This window comes from Microtus pennsylvanicus, chromosome 8, assembly GCF_037038515.1.
Source record: "Microtus pennsylvanicus isolate mMicPen1 chromosome 8, mMicPen1.hap1, whole genome shotgun sequence".
Classification (NCBI taxonomy): domain Eukaryota; kingdom Metazoa; phylum Chordata; class Mammalia; order Rodentia; family Cricetidae; genus Microtus; species Microtus pennsylvanicus.
In genome coordinates, this window is record NC_134586.1 from 101586734 (window position 1) to 101606292 (window position 19559).

The following is a 19559-nucleotide window of genomic DNA, read 5'->3' on the forward strand; positions in this document are numbered from 1 at the left end:
ATGCGCGCGAGCAAAGCGCCTCCGCCATTGGTCGCTGGGGAGGAGCGTATTGACGACGCCGCGAAGAAAACAGGAAGTGACCCGTCAGGGAGCCGGCCCGGGGCGTGGAGCCTCTTTTTCTCAGCGGGGAATGAATGAATGGGTTCTAGCCGTTCGCCGGTGAGGCCGGACTCGGGCGCTGAGGCGTGAGCGGAAGGGCGAGCCTTGTGTCATGGAGGACGACGCGCCGGTAATCTACGGCCTGGAGTTTCAGGTGGGCCTGGAGGAGACCGGAGGTCGGTGCCGCCTGTGGCTGACCCGCACCTGCGAGCGTGCTCACACTGACGGCGAGGATTCTGGGCTTCCCGGGCAGGGTTTAGGGAGAAGGGACCCGCTTGGAGGGTGGCCGAGTAAGGCCGAGGGCCGGCATGGACCCCAGAGGGCGAGCGCTCGGCCCGCAGGTGTTTTAATCACACCCGCACTGCGTCTTGAGCAATTCTGAGCACTGACGTGTGTGCTGGATACTGCTCTATACATGACCGACAAGGAGGGGCTTTGGAGGGGGGGGAAAGTGCTGGGTGGGTGTTATTAAACATTTTGCTCACTCAGGTTGGAAACATATTTGGTTTTTTTTAACCCCATCCAATAACTGTTGAATTCTACTTGTTTACCCCCCCCCCCTTTACTCTTATTCGTGATGTGTGCAGTTTAGATTACTGATTGGAGTGAGTAGTGGAATGGGGTTACTGTCTCCCAGTTTATTTCACTGGTGGCTGTGATGATTGCTAAGTGAGATAGCCCCAGCAGTTAGGGTTAGCCTCAAGGCTCAAAGTTCGCACGCAAGCTTGACCTAACTGAGAGAGCGCGCACACACAAGCGTTCGATGAACGGTGTTCAGATTGCTCCGTACTACTCACACGGAGTAGGAAACAGTAAACGCCGAGGAATGCTTGCCTGCTGTATGAGTACAGGAATAGTGGAAGAGAACAGGAGGATGTTGACTTAAAATCTGCACGAAGCGACACACATTAAATCGCAAAGCCAGAGTGCAGCAGTCTCTTGCTAGGGAGGGTTGAAAGGTTATCACTGTTGGGAGGAGTCAGGGGATGCTACTGGGCCTGTGCCGGAGACAGCCTGCTGCTTCCTAAGGAAGCCTTGTGCTTGGGAGCATTACAGATGTGTGCTTTTCAGAGTTTTTTTTTGTTTATTTTTTAGATTCGCTTATTTTTAGTTTATGCATATAAGTGTTTTCCATGCATGCATGTATGTGCCCCACACGTGTGCCTACTTGGAATTGAGTTACAGATGGTCCTGAGCCACCTGAGATGGGTACAGCTCTTAGCTTCTGAGCTGTCTTTCCAGCACCTTCTTTACTTTTATTTCTTTGGTTAGTTACCCTAAAAGTTTTCTAGATGTTGGGTAATCCTTGAATTCTGAGATGGGATTCCCATGCTAGATCCAGCTTACTTAGTGACAGTTCTCCAGAAGTTTCTAGTTTTTGTCGGCATGTGATTTTGGTGGGGATGGCTTCATCTGATCTGGGAGTTCTCATGCTTCAGACTGTGGAACAGTCAAGGTGGCATGTCTTACCTGCCCCTGGGAACAGTCAGGATGGTTCGTCTTACCTGCCCCTGGCCTCTCATTCTCGTATCTTCATGGTGTAGTTCCTGGTCATAACTGTTCAGGCTTCTTATTTCTTTACTTTTCTTTCTTTTTTAAAAAGATTTATTTATTTTATTTTCTGTGTGTCAGTATTTTGCCTGCACGTCTGCCTATGCAGTATATGTGTACCAGTTGTGAGCTGCCCTGTGGGTGCTAGGAATTGAACCTGGGTTCTCTGCAAAGCAGCTAATCTTCTTAACCCCTGGGCCATCTCTCCAGACTTTCTTTTTTTTCTTTTTTTGAGATAAGCTTTGGTAGCATTTTTCTGGTGGAATCTCTTCATTATTCATTTGACATTATTCATTTGTTTTAGCTCCCCCGTCCCCAGAGTTTCTCTGTGTTGCTCTAGCTCTGGCAGTTTTCTAACTCACTTCTGTGGACCAGACTGGCCTTGAACTTAGAGACCCACCTGCCTCTGCCTCCCAAATGCTGCAATTAAAGGCTTGCACTACCACTGCCTGGCTTAACTTGCTTTTCTACTGTCGTGATACACACCATGACCAAAAGCAACTTGGGGAAGATGGGGTTTATTTCATTTTCCAGGTCCATTATGAAGGGAGGGCAGGGCAGGAATTTATGGCAGGGACATGGTGTTAGAAACTGAAGCAGAGACCATAGAGTAGTGCTGCTTACTGCCTTGCTCTCAGGTTCATGATCAGTTACCTGTGCTGCATCTCCCAGGACCACTACCCAAGCGTGGCACTGCTCACACCAATAGTTAGTCAAGAAAATGCCCCACAGACTTGCCTACAAGCCAATATGATGGAGGCATTTTGTCAGTTGAAGTTCCTCTTCCCAGATGACTCTAGCTTGTGACAAACTGACCCAAAACTGACCACGACATCAAATAAGTACATCGCGCCTACCGTGTGCCAGGCCCTTTGAGTCACTGGATCACAGCAGAGTTGGGAACAGACAAGTTACAGCTCTTGTGTATTCCATCCATCCATGTCCAGGGTGGGCATGTTTCTGTACACAGAGTTTCAGAGTCCAGGTGATCAGTGCTTTTTGTGGTGCTGGGGTGGAACGTGAGGTCTTCCGCATGGTTGTACAGTGGTCTGCCACTGAGCTATGGCTTGTTTAAAAATTCATCAGGTGGCCGTTTAATATATATATATATATATATCTTCCTTCTTTCCCTCCCCTGATCCTTTGGTTGTCTGCTCTCCATCACTTTTACTGGCTTGCTCTCCTGGTGCCTTGATGAGGAGGCTGTTTGTGCAGGAAGTCTGCTAAGTGCAGGAGAATGCTCACCTGGCCCTGCTCTCTGGTTAGAGCCCAGCCTTTCTTCACTGCTTTCCTTTCTAAGTTAGCATTACTCTTTCAAGGCCACTGCTTTTAGGTGCAGTTGGCTGTCTGCTGTGTAGTTAACCATGTATTTTACACTTTAGGAAGCAGCCAGGTGAGATGATGTTTTTCAAGGGAGTGCCGTAAATTCCTAAGTTCCTGGTGACTATTTCCCACCATTGTCTGGACCCTTCAGTCTGCCAGCTCCTGTTATTTGTTTGGGTTACGTCATGGAGACCACAGACTAGAAGTTTCATTAAAAACTTGCCCAAGTCTTTCTGCGTGAGAATAGGGGGCACATGAGCTTGTAAAAGGTGTCTGGTGTTCTTACTGCAGCGACATGTCACCTGCCTCACTGTAAGAGCTCTAGGACAGCTGGACATTCTCCTCTTCTCCAGACTTCGATGTAGTGGAACCTGTTAGATTATCTTTCTGACCAGACCAAACTGCTAGTGCAGGTCACTTAATTTTGGTTAATGTCCGTAAGTGGTGGCATTTAATCCTCATTTCTGCCTACTGTTGAACCAGACATTGATTTTGCTGCTGTGGTCTGTGCCAGTGTTTCTGATCCTTAGTACTCTTCCAGTTTGTCTCTGGCCTTATAAAGTGTTTTTTCTTTTTTTTAAATATTTATTTATTTTTTTATTATGTATACAATATTCTGTCTGTGTGTATGTCTGCAGGCCAGAAGAGGGTGCCAGACATCATTACAGATGGTTGTGAGCCACCATGTGGTTGCCGGGAATTGAACTCAGGACCTTTGGAAGAACAGGCAATGCTCTTAACCACTGAGCCATCTCTCCAGCCCAAAGTGTTTGTTTTCTTTCTGCTAATGGCTTACTAGAAGAAACTGACATAGAGCAACAGACCTGGTACCAGATTGGCGAGAATAAAACAACCTTAGGAATTCTGCGTAACAAATAACCTTTCCTAAAAATGGGACGATCTCGTTTAAACTTTGTGTGAGACTTTTACTTTTATAAACATATTTTAGATTTGTTTTTGAGAATAATTTTCCTTATCTGTTTTTCCAGAAACAAAACAAAACAACAAGAACACATCCATGTATTGTATGAATTTGAAAAAAATACTTATAGGTCAGTAATTCCATTCTGAATTCTGGCAGCTTGTGTAAACGGATGTTTCTCTGTCCTATCCCATCCTTCAGCCTATTCTAAGTAGTCACTTAGAGGTTTAATATTAATTACAAACTGCTTTACCTATAGCTCAGGCTTATTATTAAGTAGCTTTTAAATTTAAATTAACTCATTTCTATTAATCTATATATTGCCACATGGCCATGGCTTTTATGCTGGCATCTTGTTTCTTGGTTAGCTGCTCACATCTCTCCTGACTCCGCCCTCTCTCTCTGTGTTCAGTTTGGCTTTCCTGCCTAGCTATAGTCTGCTTTGTTGTAGACCAAAGCAGTTTTTAATCAATCAAATGAGAGCAACATATATTCATCGCGTACAGAAGGATTATCCCACAGCAAGCTTGCTTTCTGAGCATTACTCTCTGTCTCCCCCCTCCCCCCTTTCCAGGGCACCGTAAGTAGCATGCACAAGGTGACATGTGTCCCTGCCTATCTTCTTTATCCAAGAATGCTTGCATTCTGGAATTTCTCTTCTTTATTAGATGGCTGCTAATGCAGGGCACTTAATTTTGACTTCTTCCTTCTGTAAAATGAAGAAGCTGTTTGTTTTCTCTCTCTTGATTAGTCTAGGCCGTAAACCTCTTGGACACTTTCACAGCACGCGCAGAGCAGGAGAAACATGCATGTCAGCCTTCCACCATCAACTTGAAATACAAAACAAGACTTTTTTAAAAATGATTTATTTTTTTAATTTTATGTTTATAAATGCTTTGCCTGCATGTAGTTTATGTACCATGTGCCCATGGAATTCAGACGAAGAACTGGAGTTACAGGTGTTTGTGAGCCATCATGTAGGTGCAGGGAATGGAACCCAGGGCCTTTGCAAGAGCCATCAGTGCTCTTAACCACTGAGCCATCTCTCTAACCCTCAGGAAAGACTTTTAATGTGAAATAGTCATTTCTCAGTTGGGTCCTCTCCCAGGTCCTATTTTAAGGGACTCTGGGCCTTGTATCACCTATGTGACCCAAGTTGCCTTTGAAGGTCTTTGTATACTAATGTAGAGGTGGAGCCCCTCACTTGTGTTTTCCTACCAGGGTGGGGCTAGATCTACGGTAGCTACCTTCTTCTGAAAGTCAGTGTAATCTAAGCAGTTTCATTAAGACATAGAGCTCAGAGGTTCTGAGATGTTACTGATAGGCCGTAGTTTTTGATATACGTCTGTGCAGATTTCTGCATCTACATCTACAAGGATTGTCAGTTTCAGAAATTGATTTAAGAATGTCCAAACTGTCCGTCCAAGTGTGCAGAGGGGGAGGCAGGAGTGAGCATGTGTCCTTAGCCTGCTTGACATGGTAAGTGGATACCGCTACATGTTATAGCGTGTATGCCACCCTGGATGGGTAGTTAGTTCCACCATTTTATTGAAATATACCATCAGTTGAGTTTCATGCTGCTTTCCCTAGGGAAGGAGGTGGATAGAGATAGTGTGGTTAGGTCTTCTGCAATCTGAAATGTGCACGAATTATAAAAACGGTATAAATGATATAGACTAGTTGGTCAAGACAGCTGTTAAACTCTTTCTCTTACTGATTTGCAAAGACAGAAGAGAAAAAGTACATGAATAAATAGTAAAAGCATTGGAAGCTCAGCTGTGACTGTCAAGGAGGCTCTGGTGAGGGAGTGGCTGTAGACAACGGGGACAGTAATTTAGAGGCTCCTCCTGTTCCCTAGGAGAGAAGCCCCATAAAGGCTTTACTCTCCTAAAATCAGTTCACTGGGAGGTCTTTGTCACTTTGGGGCAGCTCCATGAGGGCATCTGTAACCCTGCCTTTTCCAGCGTCCAGAGCTACCCACAGCCCTGGGCACATGGCTCCTCTTCCGTCTGTAAAACCAGCACAGCTGTCCGAGGGAGTCTTTCTTAAGCCGCCGTCACTGCTATTGGAGGCTCCTCTCACTGGAAACCCAGCATCTGAAGGAGGGATGTTGTTGGTTTTGGTTTTTCAAGACGGTTTCTCTGTGTAGAAGCCTGTCCTGGAACTCGCTCTGTAGACCAGGCTGGCCTTGAATTCACAGAGATCTGCCTGCCTCTGCCTCCTGAGTACTGGGATTAAAGTTGTGCGCAGCTGCCACTACCACCCTGCGTGAGGGAGGAATGTTGAGGATAAAGAACGTAAAAGGAAAAGACGGAGCTTTGTTCACAAATGAGCATCACTCTTCCAGAAGGAACGTGGGTGGCAATTATGAGGGGAGTGGCTAAGAAATGGGGAAATGTTCATGTCTCTTCCAAGAATGACAGGGATCTTCCAGGAACTGGTGCCCCTTCTCTTCCCTCTTTCCATGGTCTGGAATTTCCAGTCACGGCTGATTAAATACCTTTAGCTTTGAAGCCAGAGGAGAGAGACTTAAGTCTAGGTCACGCAAGGCTTATGTTATAGTTCTGGACAAAATATTTATCAGTGACCACTGTTTATGCAGAGCATAATAGGATTATCTAAGGCAAGGCTGCCAAGGAGACAGACACCAACCTCTTGTCCTGCTCTGGTCACCCGTGAACTACTTACTGCACACTAAGAATAACTTCTTAGTGAAAGGGGCCCAGGGAGCATGTATCCCCACACAGCAGAGGTCTTATCTATGGCAAACCAACAATGTGTGGCTTACCTGTGTGGCCTCCAGATTGGCTGGTCCCCCCCTTGATTTCTGAGGGAGAGCTTCATTAGATAGCCTACCCTGGCCTTGAACTCATGATCCCTGTGCGTGGGATCATGGGCATGCATTGCCACATGTAAGTAGGAGCAAATGAAGCTAGAGGACTGATTGATGTTCTCCTCTGTCACTCCACCTCTGACCTTGCTTTGTTTCTTCTTGTCTCTAACTGTGGCCACAAGAGCGTTCCGGGTTCCAGGCACCAGCATGATTAACATCCTGAACGGTCTCCCTGTCTCCAGTCCCTTCTCTGTGTGTCTGAGCACAGCCATCTGTCTAGGAGTCAGGATGTAGACATTTCCCTGGGCCCAGCAGGAAGTAAAGTGAGCGCTACAGGGCCTTGCCCTGGGTCCTGGTAATGACTGGATCCAGAGAGCTGAGCTAATTTACAAGCTGGAAGCAACCGTCAGACTTGGGCAATCTTTTTTCTCAAAGCATGAAATTTTTAATTTTGTGTCTATTATTGAACACTCTAATCATAGTTGGTATAGTTTATATTCTCCTCAGTTTCCTATACTTCACCTTCATGAAGACTCACAACTTCTGAGCTGGACAGTGGCTGGCAGCTTAGTTGGACTCTGTAGCTGGAGATGGCTTCACCTGCAGAGGCACTTTGCCCAAGCCCATTCCACTCTGCAGGGACAACCTGTCGCCCCAGTTGCTCAGCTGGGGTACGTGGTATAAAGCCTAGCTGTTGGCTTATGCTCTGAGGGGCCATCCAGCTCAGGGCTCCCCAGCTGGCAGATGCCCGTGACGCTTTTCCTGGTTGACACATCTTAGAATGCCAGGGCCTGTTTCCTAGGGAATGGGCCGTTTGAACTTCCTGCCCCTTCCCATTTTCTTTTGTTTTTGCCTGGGTGTTTTTTGTCTTTGCAATGACAGTTTTGAGTGAAGGTTAGGTTTCTGCATGATCACTTGGGATGTTCCCTTCCTGTGGAGGACTCAACTGGTGGCGGTTTCCCCCAGCCTGGGAGCAGCGGTCTGCTCTGTCTTCCTCTGTCAGACCAAGGGTTGAGAGCACGCACAGCCGCTCTGGTTACAATTCTGCTCCCTCTTACCGAGTTCCTGTGTGGTGAGGGCTGTGCCAGCTTCTCTGTGGTGGGCCCTGCCCTGTGCGTGTTCTAGTCTCAGCTTTCCTCAGACTTCAACCTGCAGGTTCAGTGTCGCCAATCCTGGGCCTCTTCACAGACTCTGAGGCCTTGAGGCAGACTGTATTTTGTGCAGCTTTTCTAGTTCTCTGCAGGGAAGTGGGCTTAAACTACCTGCATTGCATTTGCTGGAAGCCTTTTCTGTTGTGTTGTTTGATGAAGTGTAATTTGTTGAACTAATCTATTTATTGCTGACATGGTGGTTTTATTACACAATTTAACTATTGCTGGGTAAATAATTTTTATCTTTATTGCTTAGATTAGTGCCCACTTAGAGTTCTTTCACGTACGGATTTGAAGTGCAATTGTGTTGGAAGTGTGCAGTCGCCTCTAGACACTGCTGATTTATCCTTCATCACAGCAGATGAGAAGAGCCGACTTGTCTGTGCCTCTTAAGCCTAACTTCATAAATGTGTGTGCATTTCTTCCCTCCTCAGGCACGCGCTCTAACACCTCAAACTGCGGAAACAGATGCCATTCGCTTCTTGGTTGGGACACAGTCTCTTAAATATGATAATCAGGTAACTATTTCTGACAAATATATACATGTTAATTACTAAGCTTATTCTTAGTTTCATAGCCATTTTGCTCTTGATTTTTCAAGCAACACTTAAAAAAATTTAATGCCACACAAACAAAATTTTCATTAGATTTAAGTATATATTTCCAAGTCTTGGCTATTAATCCAACTGTATAATCATCGAGTACAATAATTTAAATGTTCTGTTTAGTGCTTCTTTTTTATGTGTATGTATGGTGTATGTACGTGTTTGTGTGTGTGTATGCATAGGTGCATGTGTATGTGTGAAGTTAGAGACTGACTTTGGGTATCTTCTTCAATTGTATTTTCTCAATCTTTCTCTCTTTCTCCCCCCCCCCCCCCCGTGTGTGTAAAAATAACAGAGTAAGACCTGGAACTATGTAGATCAAGCTGGCCTCAAACTCCAAGAGATCTGTCTGCCTCTGCTTTCTAAGTGCTGAGATTAGAGATGTGTGCCACCATGCCAGGCAGTATCTTATATATTGAGATGGGGTTGTTCATCAAACCTAGAGCTCATTGATTTGGCCAGATTTGTGAGCTTCAGATATCTGTCTCTCTGCTTCTCTAGTGCTAGGATTGTAGGTTTGTGCCATCAAGCTTGGCTTTTCTGTGGGTTCTAGCAATCCAAACTCAGGTCTTCATGATCATGCAGCAAGCAGTTTAACGAGTGTGCCATCTTCCTCAGCCCCGTTTAGTTACCCTTTGTTTGTTTATTTTGGTTTTTTTGAGCAGGGTTTCTCTATAGCTTTGGAGCCTATCCGGAACTCGCTCTGTAGACAAGGCTAAACTTGAACTCACAGAGATCCTCTTGCCTTTGCCTCCCGAGTGTGCCACCACCGCCCAGCCGTGTTTAGTTACTTGGTAGTTTGGTTTGGTTTTATGGTCGCATAGATTTTACTGTATAAGGATTAAGAAGCAGTCTGGGGATCATGATCATTAGGTCATTTCTGACTGCTCCTAGTACTGTGTGTAGCTAAACCTGGAACAGGTCATGCTCCCATCTCAACGAGGACATAGGAGCTGGTGTTGGCTGGTGTGGAGAATGCAGTAGATACATGGGGATCTGGATTCATTTTGTGGCTTAGTACTAACTGCATGACCTTGAACAAATGGATTAACTTCGCTGAACTTCATTTTCCTCATCAAAATGGAAATAAACATGCCTGCTTTATGAACCTCACAGAGAAACCATAGATACCATGAAAATGTACATTATTCTTGATACTCGGAAAAGAAAGGTATGTAAGGCCATGGTAGTCATGGTAGAAGGCCTCTATCCAGCTAATATTTTCACATAGGTGATGGCGTTAACAGTTGTTGATTAATACTGGTGCGGCATAGGCTTGCTGAAGTGTCACTTGTGTGTGCTGCTGAGGAGTGTAGAATGGCAGTCATTTCTAGACAGAGTTCTGTAAGTGAACATCTGTCACCTAACATGCAATTTCTGTATCTACAGCCTAGAAAAAGCTTTGTGTATAATGTTAGCTTCAGTGGTACTCAGAAAAGCCGAGAAGTGATCAGAACATGGAAATGTGCACTTTAGGTGTGCCAGTAGGGTGGCAGCCTCCTTCCTTACCCTGGACATGCTCCGTGGGCTAGTGTTCATTCTCTCTGCTCGCTGAGGGACATGGTGACTCATGGCTATAAAAACCAACACTTGAGAAACCGAGGCAGGAGGATCACTTGTTCAAAGCCAGCCTGGGCTATATAGGAAGAATACAAAAACTCTATTTTTATGGGGGAGATAGGGCAGGATTAAGAGCAAAGCTGTCAAAATTTTTCATGAAAATGTGTGTTTGAGGGGCTAGAAAGATTGGCCCAGTGGTTAACAACACATATTGTTCTTGCAGAAACCCGAGTTCAGTTTCTGGCACTCAGGTCAGGGACAACTGCCTGTAGCTCTAGCCCAGGGATGTCCAATGCCATCTTCTGGCCTCTTCATGCTCTGTGCTCACGTGCACAAACCCCCACTCAGACACATACATATAATTAAAAAATAATGGGCTGAGAAAAAATACAACTGAAAATGCTTTTAATCGTGGGTAGGGGGATGTGGAGAGATGGCTCAGAAGTTTAGAGCACTGGTTACTTTTTCAGTGGACCTAGGTTTGGTTCCCAGCACCCACATGGTAGTTCACAGCCACTGATAACTCTAGTTCCAGGGAATCCAGTGCTCTCTTTTGGCTGCTTTGGGCACTAGAAACATGTGGTACGTGGATAAATATCCAGGCAAAACAGCCAGACATAGAAAATAAAGTCTTTTTTAAAAAAGATATGCGTTTGTGGTCTCTTAATCTACCCACAGGGCATGTGGGAACTTACAGATTCCTTCCCAGGGTTTCTGAGCCTGCCTCTCTCCAGTTGTGCCATGGGACAGCATCCCCTTCTTCTTCCCTAGCTTGGAAGCAGCTGTTGACTCTGCTCTTACCTGTCCTCTGGGTTAAGTGGCTTCAGTGTAGGGCTCCTCTTGTAGGGTTCTGGTCAGTTCTTTCCTGTATCTATTTTCCCCCAATTCTATCCCACTCTTCTGTGGCACTCATTGGACATTTTCTGAGAACTAAGGGTCTTTTAATGCCTGTCACCCTGTCACTAAGTAGTTGTCACAGATGACTTTATGTTAAGGAAGGTTAGACACCTTGGTAACAATCTTTTAATTCTTTTAGCTTTAGTTTTAATTATGTGTATGTGTGTGCATCTATTTGGGGTATGAGCCTACAAGTGCAGGAGTCAAGAAGGTCAGAGGTGCCCTAGTCCTCTGCAGAAGCAGTACATGCTCTTAATGGCTGAGCTGTCTTTCCAGCCCCCATGGTTATTTCTAATACAAAAAACACATTTGCTTATTTTACAAGGAAATACTACAATGTCCTAGACTTTGTTTGGCATTTGTTATATTTGTAGGCAATCCAATCAAATTATTTTTCTTTGAAAAAAAAATGATAATGTGTGGGACTTTGGTGCCTGTAGCTCCAGGTCTGTGGTTTTTGCCAGAGTGGATCCCATGGGCTTTTAGGTTTGGATGTCAGGGAGATCTGCCTCAAAATGCATTGCCAGTTTGCCTGCTAGAGGGACTTGAAGTCAATACCCCAGAACTTTCCATAGAGCTCATGTGTCCTTGTCCTGTGTGTGCTATGGCCCTCAGCTGGGGGTATATTGTAATACAGTGGCACACGAAGGGTCTGCAGGATTGTGAAGGGAAATCCCTCCAGGAGCTGTGCAGGTGTGTGCAGGTCAAGGACTTCCCAGCAGTCCACTTTATCAGCACTCCTGAGCACCCCAGGACTTGCTGCTGGTTACTCTTCCTGAGGTTGTCTACGTGGAGCAGGCTGGACTTGTGAATCATATCAGGAGAGACAGAGACCAAGATGGCCAGTCCCTTTCTCAGTTTATTGCCTTTGCAAGTCACGCTCTTCATTGTCTGAGAATTCTTGTCTCTCATGATGTATTGATTATGCCCCCATCATGCTATACTTGAGGTTGGAGAGATGGGTTAACAATAGGAACACTGGCTGCTCTTGTGGAGAACCCAGGTTTGATTCTCAGCATCCACAAGGGGGCTCACAACCACCTGTATCTCCAGGCCCAAGGGATCAGATGCCCTCTCCTGGCCTCCACAGGCACTGCATGCATGTAGTATGCAGCCGCACCTAGAGGCAAAATACCCATATAGATAAAATAAAAATAAAGGTTAAAAAATGCTATACTTAGGTATTTCTGAGCTTTAGGCTTACATCTAAATGAGGCACTAAAGAGACAGCTGGTGGCATCTGGTAAGTTATCTCGCTAGCTTGGCTTCATGACACAAAAGAATATTCATCTTACTCATTGCTTTGAAAGACACAGTCACAGATCTTGGGGTCCTGGGATTTAGGATATGTTGGATCCTCTGTGCTGACAAGCATCTTTGGTGTTCATGTCCTGGGGTGGAAGACTCAAGGAAATTAATATATGTAGGGAGCCACAGCCTTCACCTAATACACATTGAGGAAAGTGTGACATATTTAATAATGTTGCCATTTTTTAAATTACATTCATAGATGAAGGATGGACATTGGTTTTAGCTAAATGGATTTAGAAATCCAATTTTGTAAATTTACAAATGTTGAAGTAAGAGCCCAGAAGGACTTGCTGACTCGCTTAAGGTAACACAGCCAGGAAGTGGCAGAATTCAGGCTGGAACTCAGGCTTCCTGCCTCATGTGATAGAGGGAAACAGACCATAGTGTTTTTGGTATCATTAGAGAAAATTAGTGAGACATGACCATGAAAATGGCCTGCCTTTTCCAGCTTTAGCCCAGGAGGACTGTCATTGTCACTGACCTGAGTTGAGAGCTGGTTGTAGTCATGGGGCTTCAGGCAGTGAGAGCTAGTGAGTGGCTGGGGGAGACATTTCTTCACCTGGGCCAGGCCCATAGAAGACTAGGAAAGGCAGCAGTCGGTGTGTTAGGATCTGCATGGGGCGCCACCAGAGCCAAGAGGCTCTTTAAGTGTGTAGCTTTGATGGGTGGAGGTCCAGGTACTGTGAGTACCTGTGAGAGCAGCAATGGATGGCAGGGGCCCCCTTTAATTCTATTTTTGAGACAGGATCTCCTTACTATACTTAGCCCACTCCCCATAGACCAGCTGTGAGCTGTGGGGTCCTGTCTCCACCCCACTGTGTTGGGGTTGCATATGCCTGCATTCACACGTTTTTACCTGGGTTCTGGGGAATCCGAATCAGGTCCTCTTGCTTGTCTGGCAAGCACTTCCCTCACCAAGCCATCTTCCCGTTTACTTATTGTGTGTGAGAAGTCAGAGGACAACGTATGGAAGTCAGGTCTTTCCTTTTCCCATCTAGGCTCGAGGGATCAAATTCAAGCCATCAGGTCAGGTGGCAAGTGCCTTTGCTTCATGAGCCATCTTGTGGGACCCTGGTTCTGACTTTTAACTTTTTGTAACAGGATCTCACCATATAGTCCTTGCTGGCCTAGTACTTGCTCTGTAGGCCAGGCTGGCCTCACAGAGGTCTACCTGCCTCTATCTCTCCAGTGCTGGGATTAAGGGCGTGTGCCACCACCTACTTTTGATTTGTTTTGTCCTGTGTCCCCTACCACTTATGGTCTCTGTTACTTTAAATTTGTCTCATCTTCGGTTGAACTGAGCTCAAGGGCAGGAAGAAACTCACAGACACTCCTGCTTTTTCTCACAGGGAAGGGCACTGTCTGTGTGTGCTGGGTTTGCTTGTGCTAACTGGCCTGCTCAACATTGTACATGGCCGGCACCAGCCATTTTAGGCCACTGCTGAGATTGCATTCCACACTGATGAGTGCAGAGCAATTCTTGGAAGAGGATGGGGCCATTTTTATACTAAACACTGCAGAGGAGGAAGAATCGAGGATGAGCAAAAGGCCTTCTGAAGCCACACCACACAAATATGCTGTTAGCTATCATGCAAAAACTTTAGTATTAAGTGTTTGCTTTGGCACACACCATTAATCCCAGCACTCGGGAGGCAGAGGCAGGCGGATCTCCGAGGGTTTGAGGCCAGCCTGATCTATAGAGTAAGTTCTAGAACAGGCTCCAAAGTTACAGAGAAACCCTGTCTCAAAAGAAAAAAAAAGTTTGTTTTGATAGCAAAAGTCACACATATTTGTCATTAGAAAAACCATTAAAAATGCAAAGCCCATAACGTCAAAGGCAAAGACTGTGACTCCCACCTCCAGAGAGACTCCTTTAATTCTCCTCAGCTGGGGACATGTGTGCTTTTTTAAACAAAAATGGGTGTCATGTTTGGTGTAGTCCTTTTTATGTTTCTGTCTTCTTAAATCTGTATTTTGGACATCTTTCTACACTGCTAAATAGTCTACCAGGTACTAAATAGCTTCATGGGGTCCTACCACAGCTAAGTACAGACAAACATCTGAACTCATCCTGGGCATCAAGGTGGCTTTGACCCTTTCATTACAGTAATCAGTGCCAATGGGGAGCTTTCTTGGAAGAAACCTGTAGAGCCATGCATTTTCTTAGTATATGTATATTTTTGTGAACGTCTTCTACTGGCTTGAGTGCTGATCAGAGAGATTGAATGTGAAAATCATTATATTTCCTCTAATTTTTCTCCAGCAAAGCGTGGAGATGGTGTAGTTACCCTTGTCACTCAGAGACCTGAATTTCACAGTCTGGTAATTAATAGTGTATAACCATGGGTGCTGATATGCTGGCCTCACTTTTAAAAAGAAATAAAAATGTACTAAAACAAAGTCCCACCTACCTCAGTCACTGCTGCCTTGAGTTGAGTCTTGCCCATAATAGAGGGACCAGTATAGCTCACCTGGTTCCCACTGGGGACCAGCCCCCACGGCCAGCTCACCTGGTTCCCGCTGGGCACCAGCCCCCACGGCCAGCTCACCTGGTTCCCACTGGGCACCAGCCCCCATGGCCACCCTGGACCTCAGCTGACAGCATTCCTTTGCCATTTTCTGTCCTCCCTGCAACCACGGAGCAGGCCCGAGAAACTGCGAGGTTGATACTAGCGTGCCCTCATCCCTCAGCCTCTTGAGAGCAGAGGCTTTAGCACCTGAGGTTTTTAGATGGGAGAAAAGCAGCTGGCAGCATTATACAGCTTGGCATTGTGGAAGCACTCTGTGGGGCTTTGCCCCTCTGCCCTTGGGAGGGGGCTCTGTGAGAACTGAACTGCAGGGGTGTCCTGTTCAAAGTGCAGCCGTCACTACGTTTGCATGCGGTTCTTTATAATCATGGTGCTTATTAAGGTGCTGAGGAAAGCCTTTGAGATGCTGATTGTCCTTTTCTTCTATTTGTAGATCCACATCATAGATTTTGATGATGAAAATAACATTATAAATAAAAATGTCCTCCTCCATCAAGCTGGTGAGATCTGGCACATCAGTGCCAGCCCAGCAGATAAAGGCGTGCTGGCCACCTGCTACAACAAAAGTAAGTGCCCTGCTTATTATTCTGTGTGTGTGTCAGCTGGGGGTGTCATGTGACAGTGATTTTATATTGCTAATGGGTCTGTGGGCAATTTAGAAGTTGTGGCCATTTACCTAGGCGCTACCCTTACACACTGTGACACTTGAGTAGATGTTTGTGGTCCAGGGTTGTTTTTTATTCCAGGAACACTGCTAGGTCCTAAAAGTTGCACTCTGCTCTGGTGTGAGCCACACAACCCCAAGCGTCGCAACGACTTGCCTCCTTCCCACTCCCTGATGTTGGGGACACTGGGTGTCCTCAGCTGCTGTGCAGCCTTCTCTGACAGCAGCAGTGCTGCGTGCACATGCCAGTGTCTATCCATGTGCCTGCAGGCCTCCGCCTGTAGCCTAATGCTCCAGTCTCTGGGGCCTTCAGCTTTTGTGTCAGACAGGCAGTGAGCTAACCTCACTTCTCCCTCAGCTGTCCTTGCTTTGTCTATTCGCTGACTTCTGATGCCGGTTTCAGAGGAGACCCTCTGATGCCAGGGTCCATCGCTTTCTGTTGGGTGTCTACCAGGAAGCCTTCAGGCACCTTCTGATTAGACTCTGCCTCCCGAGTATGCTCATGTTCACTTCTTTCTGTCTCAACTTCAAGCTATCCTGTCTGTATTTTAAATATACAGTCTCTTATTTAGGTCAGAAAAGCAAAAGAAGTTTTCTGAAAGGCTTTTTTCTCCATTGGAACCTTTTTCCTTTCTTCCTTCCTCCATAGCCCAAGTTGGTCTTGAGTTCTTAACCTTCCATGTGCTTGTGTTACAGAGTGTGTGCTGACACACCCTAGTGTTCCTCATATCCTTCATTTCTTACTCTTAGCTTTTTACATTATGTTACTCCATTTGTTGGGAAGGCCTTCACATTGAATTTCCCTACCTTAGTTACTCTTCTATTGCTGTGAAGAAACACCCTGACCAAGGCAGTTTATACAAAAAGCATTTAAGAACACGCTTACAGTTTCAGAAGGTGAGTCCATGAGCATCATGTTGGGGAGCATGGTGGCAGGCAGACAGGAAGACATGGCACGGGAGCAGTAGCTGAGAGTGTACCTGTTATTACAATGACTGTGAGGCAGAGGGAGAGAGCTAACTGTTAATGGAATGTGCTTCTGAAACGTCAAAGCCCACTTCCAGTGACACACACCCTCCAATAAGGCCACACCTTCTAATCCTTTCCAAACAGTTCCACCAACTGTGGACAAGCAATCATATATATGATTCTAATTCAAATTGCCCCACCCTAGACTTCCCCTTCATCATGGAGCTGCTTTAGGTGGTGTTAGTCTACCTGCTGCTCTGTCTATGGACACAGGTTTCCCCCATGTCTTCATCTTGGTGTGTCTGATTTGGCGAATTTGTCATACCCCTACCTAGCTGCTATGTTGAACAGTGCTGCAAATGCTGCCCCATATCACTTGAGCAGACTCTGTTTACCTCTGAAGGTGACCTGTATGTAGTCACCTCGATCTGATCATTACTTCTGTTCTGTGGCTGCCACATCCATCTCAGCATTCTGCCTCCACCTAATCCAGCCCTCCTCCTCTAGGGAAACTGCAGCTGTTCATACTTAAAGAGAGCTGTGCTCTGTGCATCAAGACAGTGGTCTCCAAGAAGCCACATTTAGACCTGAGGATGTGTTGAAAGGAGCAGCGGGCTGCGTTCCTGCCACCCGGCTCCCGGCCGCCTGGCAAGCTTATGCCCTGAAATAACAACACACAAATTGTATTCATTTAAAAACTGTTTGGCCCATTAGCTCTAGCCTCTTACTGGCTAACTCGCACATCTTGATTAACCCTTTCTATTAATGTGTGTAGCACCACGAAGTGGTGACTTACCAGGGAGATTTTAGCCTACGTCCATCTTGGGTCAGAGCTTCATCGTGTCTGCCCTGAAGAGGAGCGGCATGGTGTCTGCCTCACTTCCTCTTCCTCCCAGCATTCTGTTCTGTTTACTCCACCCACCTATGTTCTAACCTATCAGGCCAAGCAGTTTCTTTATTAATTAACCAATGACCTTCCTCCATCAAGGCTGACCTTTATGATTAGATCAAGTCACCTTCACTTTGACATATTGTGCAGTACTCACGGTCACAGGACATCCCTTCCCTTGGCCACATCAACCCAGCTCTGAGCAGACTGCAGGTCCTGCTGCACTCAGGGTCGTGTAGTTGGGGTTGTGTGAGGTGAGCCCTGGCTGTGGCAGACCTAGTCCTTTACTTCAGAGGCCTAGCCACAGGGTGTGCCGGGTATCCAGGATGCACCAAGAGAGGGGGTGGGGGCAGAGCCTACTCTGATGATATTTGCAGCACAGCCGCTCAGACACAGTTGCTCTCCACTTGAGGCCCCAGGTGATTGGCTGCCCCACAGGCTGTGCACAGTGGTAACCAGGTATGGTCAATGTGGGCATCCATTCAGAGAGGGATGGAAGACAGTAGGAACTATCGGTCACATGGGTTCATGAACTCACTGGGTATCTCTCTGGAGGTCTCAGGATTAGGGCCTCCAGGAACATTGTCCTTCATAGGCTTGCTGTCCTCCACAAACTCTTTGTCTGCCTAGGCTTTCTGTCTCCAGAAGCTCTCTGTTGTCTCCAGAGGCTCTCTGTTGTCTCCGGAGGCTCTCTGTCTCTAGAGGCTCTCTGTCTCTAGAGGCTCTCTGTTGTCTCCAGAGGCTCTCTGTTGTCTCCAGAGGCTCTCTGTTGTCTCGAGAGGCTCTCTGTCTCTAGAGGCTCTCTGTTGTCTCCAGAGGCTCTCTGTTGTCTCTAGAGGCTCTCTGTTGTCTCTAGAGGCTCTCTGTTGTCTCCAGAGGCTCTCTGTTGTCTCCAGAGGCTCTCTGTTGTCTCCAGAGGCTCTCTGTCTCTAGAGGCTCTCTGTTGTCTCCAGAGGCTCTCTGTTGTCTCCAGAGGCTCTCTGTTGTCTCTAGAGGCTCTCTGTTGTCTCCAGAGGCTCTCTGTTGTCTCCAGAGGCTCTCTGTTGTCTCGAGAGGCTCTCTGTCTCTAGAGGCTCTCTGTTGTCTCTAGAGGCTCTCTGTTGTCTCCAGAGGCTCTCTGTTGTCTCTAGAGGCTCTCTGTTGTCTCCAGAGGCTCTCTGTTGTCTCGAGAGGCTCTCTGTCTCTAGAGGCTCTCTGTTGTCTCTAGAGGCTCTCTGTTGTCTCCAGAGGCTCTCTGTTGTCTCCAGAGGCTCTCTGTTGTCTCCAGAGGCTCTCTGTTGTCTCCAGAGGCTCTCTGTCTCTAGAGGCTCTCTGTTGTCTCTAGAGGCTCTCTGTTGTCTCCAGAGGCTCTCTGTTGTCTCCAGAGGCTCTCTGTTGTCTCCGGAGGCTCTCTGTTGTCTCCAGAGGCTCTCTGTCTCCAGAGGCTTACTGTCCTTCTGGCCATACCACCCTCCCAGGCATGACGTCCTGAGATCAGCCTGTTTAGATTTGGTGTGCAGAACTGAGCTTTCCAGTCATCATTGTTGCTGACTCCTCTCAACAGCTCTTGCCTCACCTTGTATCACTTCTCTCACAGTCTACCGTACCCATCTGTTGGCAGGGCCAGCTTCACCCTGCAGGCCGAGGCCGGGACAGCCTTGCTGTGTCTTCTGCCAGAATGTGAGCACTTCTCACTTCCTGCTAGGCCTTGGTGCCTGTCATGGACTCTGCAACGGACTGTTGAATTCATACCATTTTTGTTGATCTCCATTTCTTTTTGGCTTTTTGAGACAGGGTTGTTCTATAGCTTTGGAGCCTGTTCTGGAACTAGCTCTATAGACCAGGCTGGCCTCGAACCCACAGAGATCTGCCTATCTCTGCCTCCTGAGTGCTGGGATTCAAGGCATGCGCCACCACCACCTGGCTTTATTTCCATTTTTAAAATTAATTATTTTTCCCACCTGATTACAGTTTCTGCTCCCTCCGTTGTCTCCTCCTAGTCTCTGCCCCATCCTCCTCTCTTCCCCCATCCACTTCCTCCTCTTTTCAGGAAAGTCCAGGCCTCTCACGCATATCATCCAGCCATGGCTGATAACAAGTTGCAGTAAGACTAGGCTTCTCCTCTCCTATTAAGGCTGGACGAGGCAATCCAGTAAGAGTCCCAAAAGCAGGCAACAGAATTAAAGATAATCTCTGCTCCCTCTGTTAGAAACCCCACAAAAAGACCAGGCTCCACAGCTGTAACACGTGTGTGCAGAGGTCTGGGTCAGTCTCACAC

The 19559-nt window shown here is 46.6% G+C and overlaps 1 protein-coding gene across 1 annotated transcript in view; it reads left to right on the top strand.

Moving 5' to 3' along the window:
* Positions 1-48: 48 nt before the first annotated feature.
* The window catches only part of Eipr1 (EARP complex and GARP complex interacting protein 1), a 123609-nt gene continuing 104098 nt past the window's right edge, over positions 49-19559 (top strand). The window contains exons 1-3 of the mRNA XM_075984130.1: positions 49-253; positions 8314-8397; positions 15214-15346. Coding sequence (XP_075840245.1) covers positions 212-253; positions 8314-8397; positions 15214-15346 — 259 coding nt within the window. The 5' untranslated portion in view covers positions 49-211. The remainder of the gene's footprint in view (positions 254-8313; positions 8398-15213; positions 15347-19559) is intronic.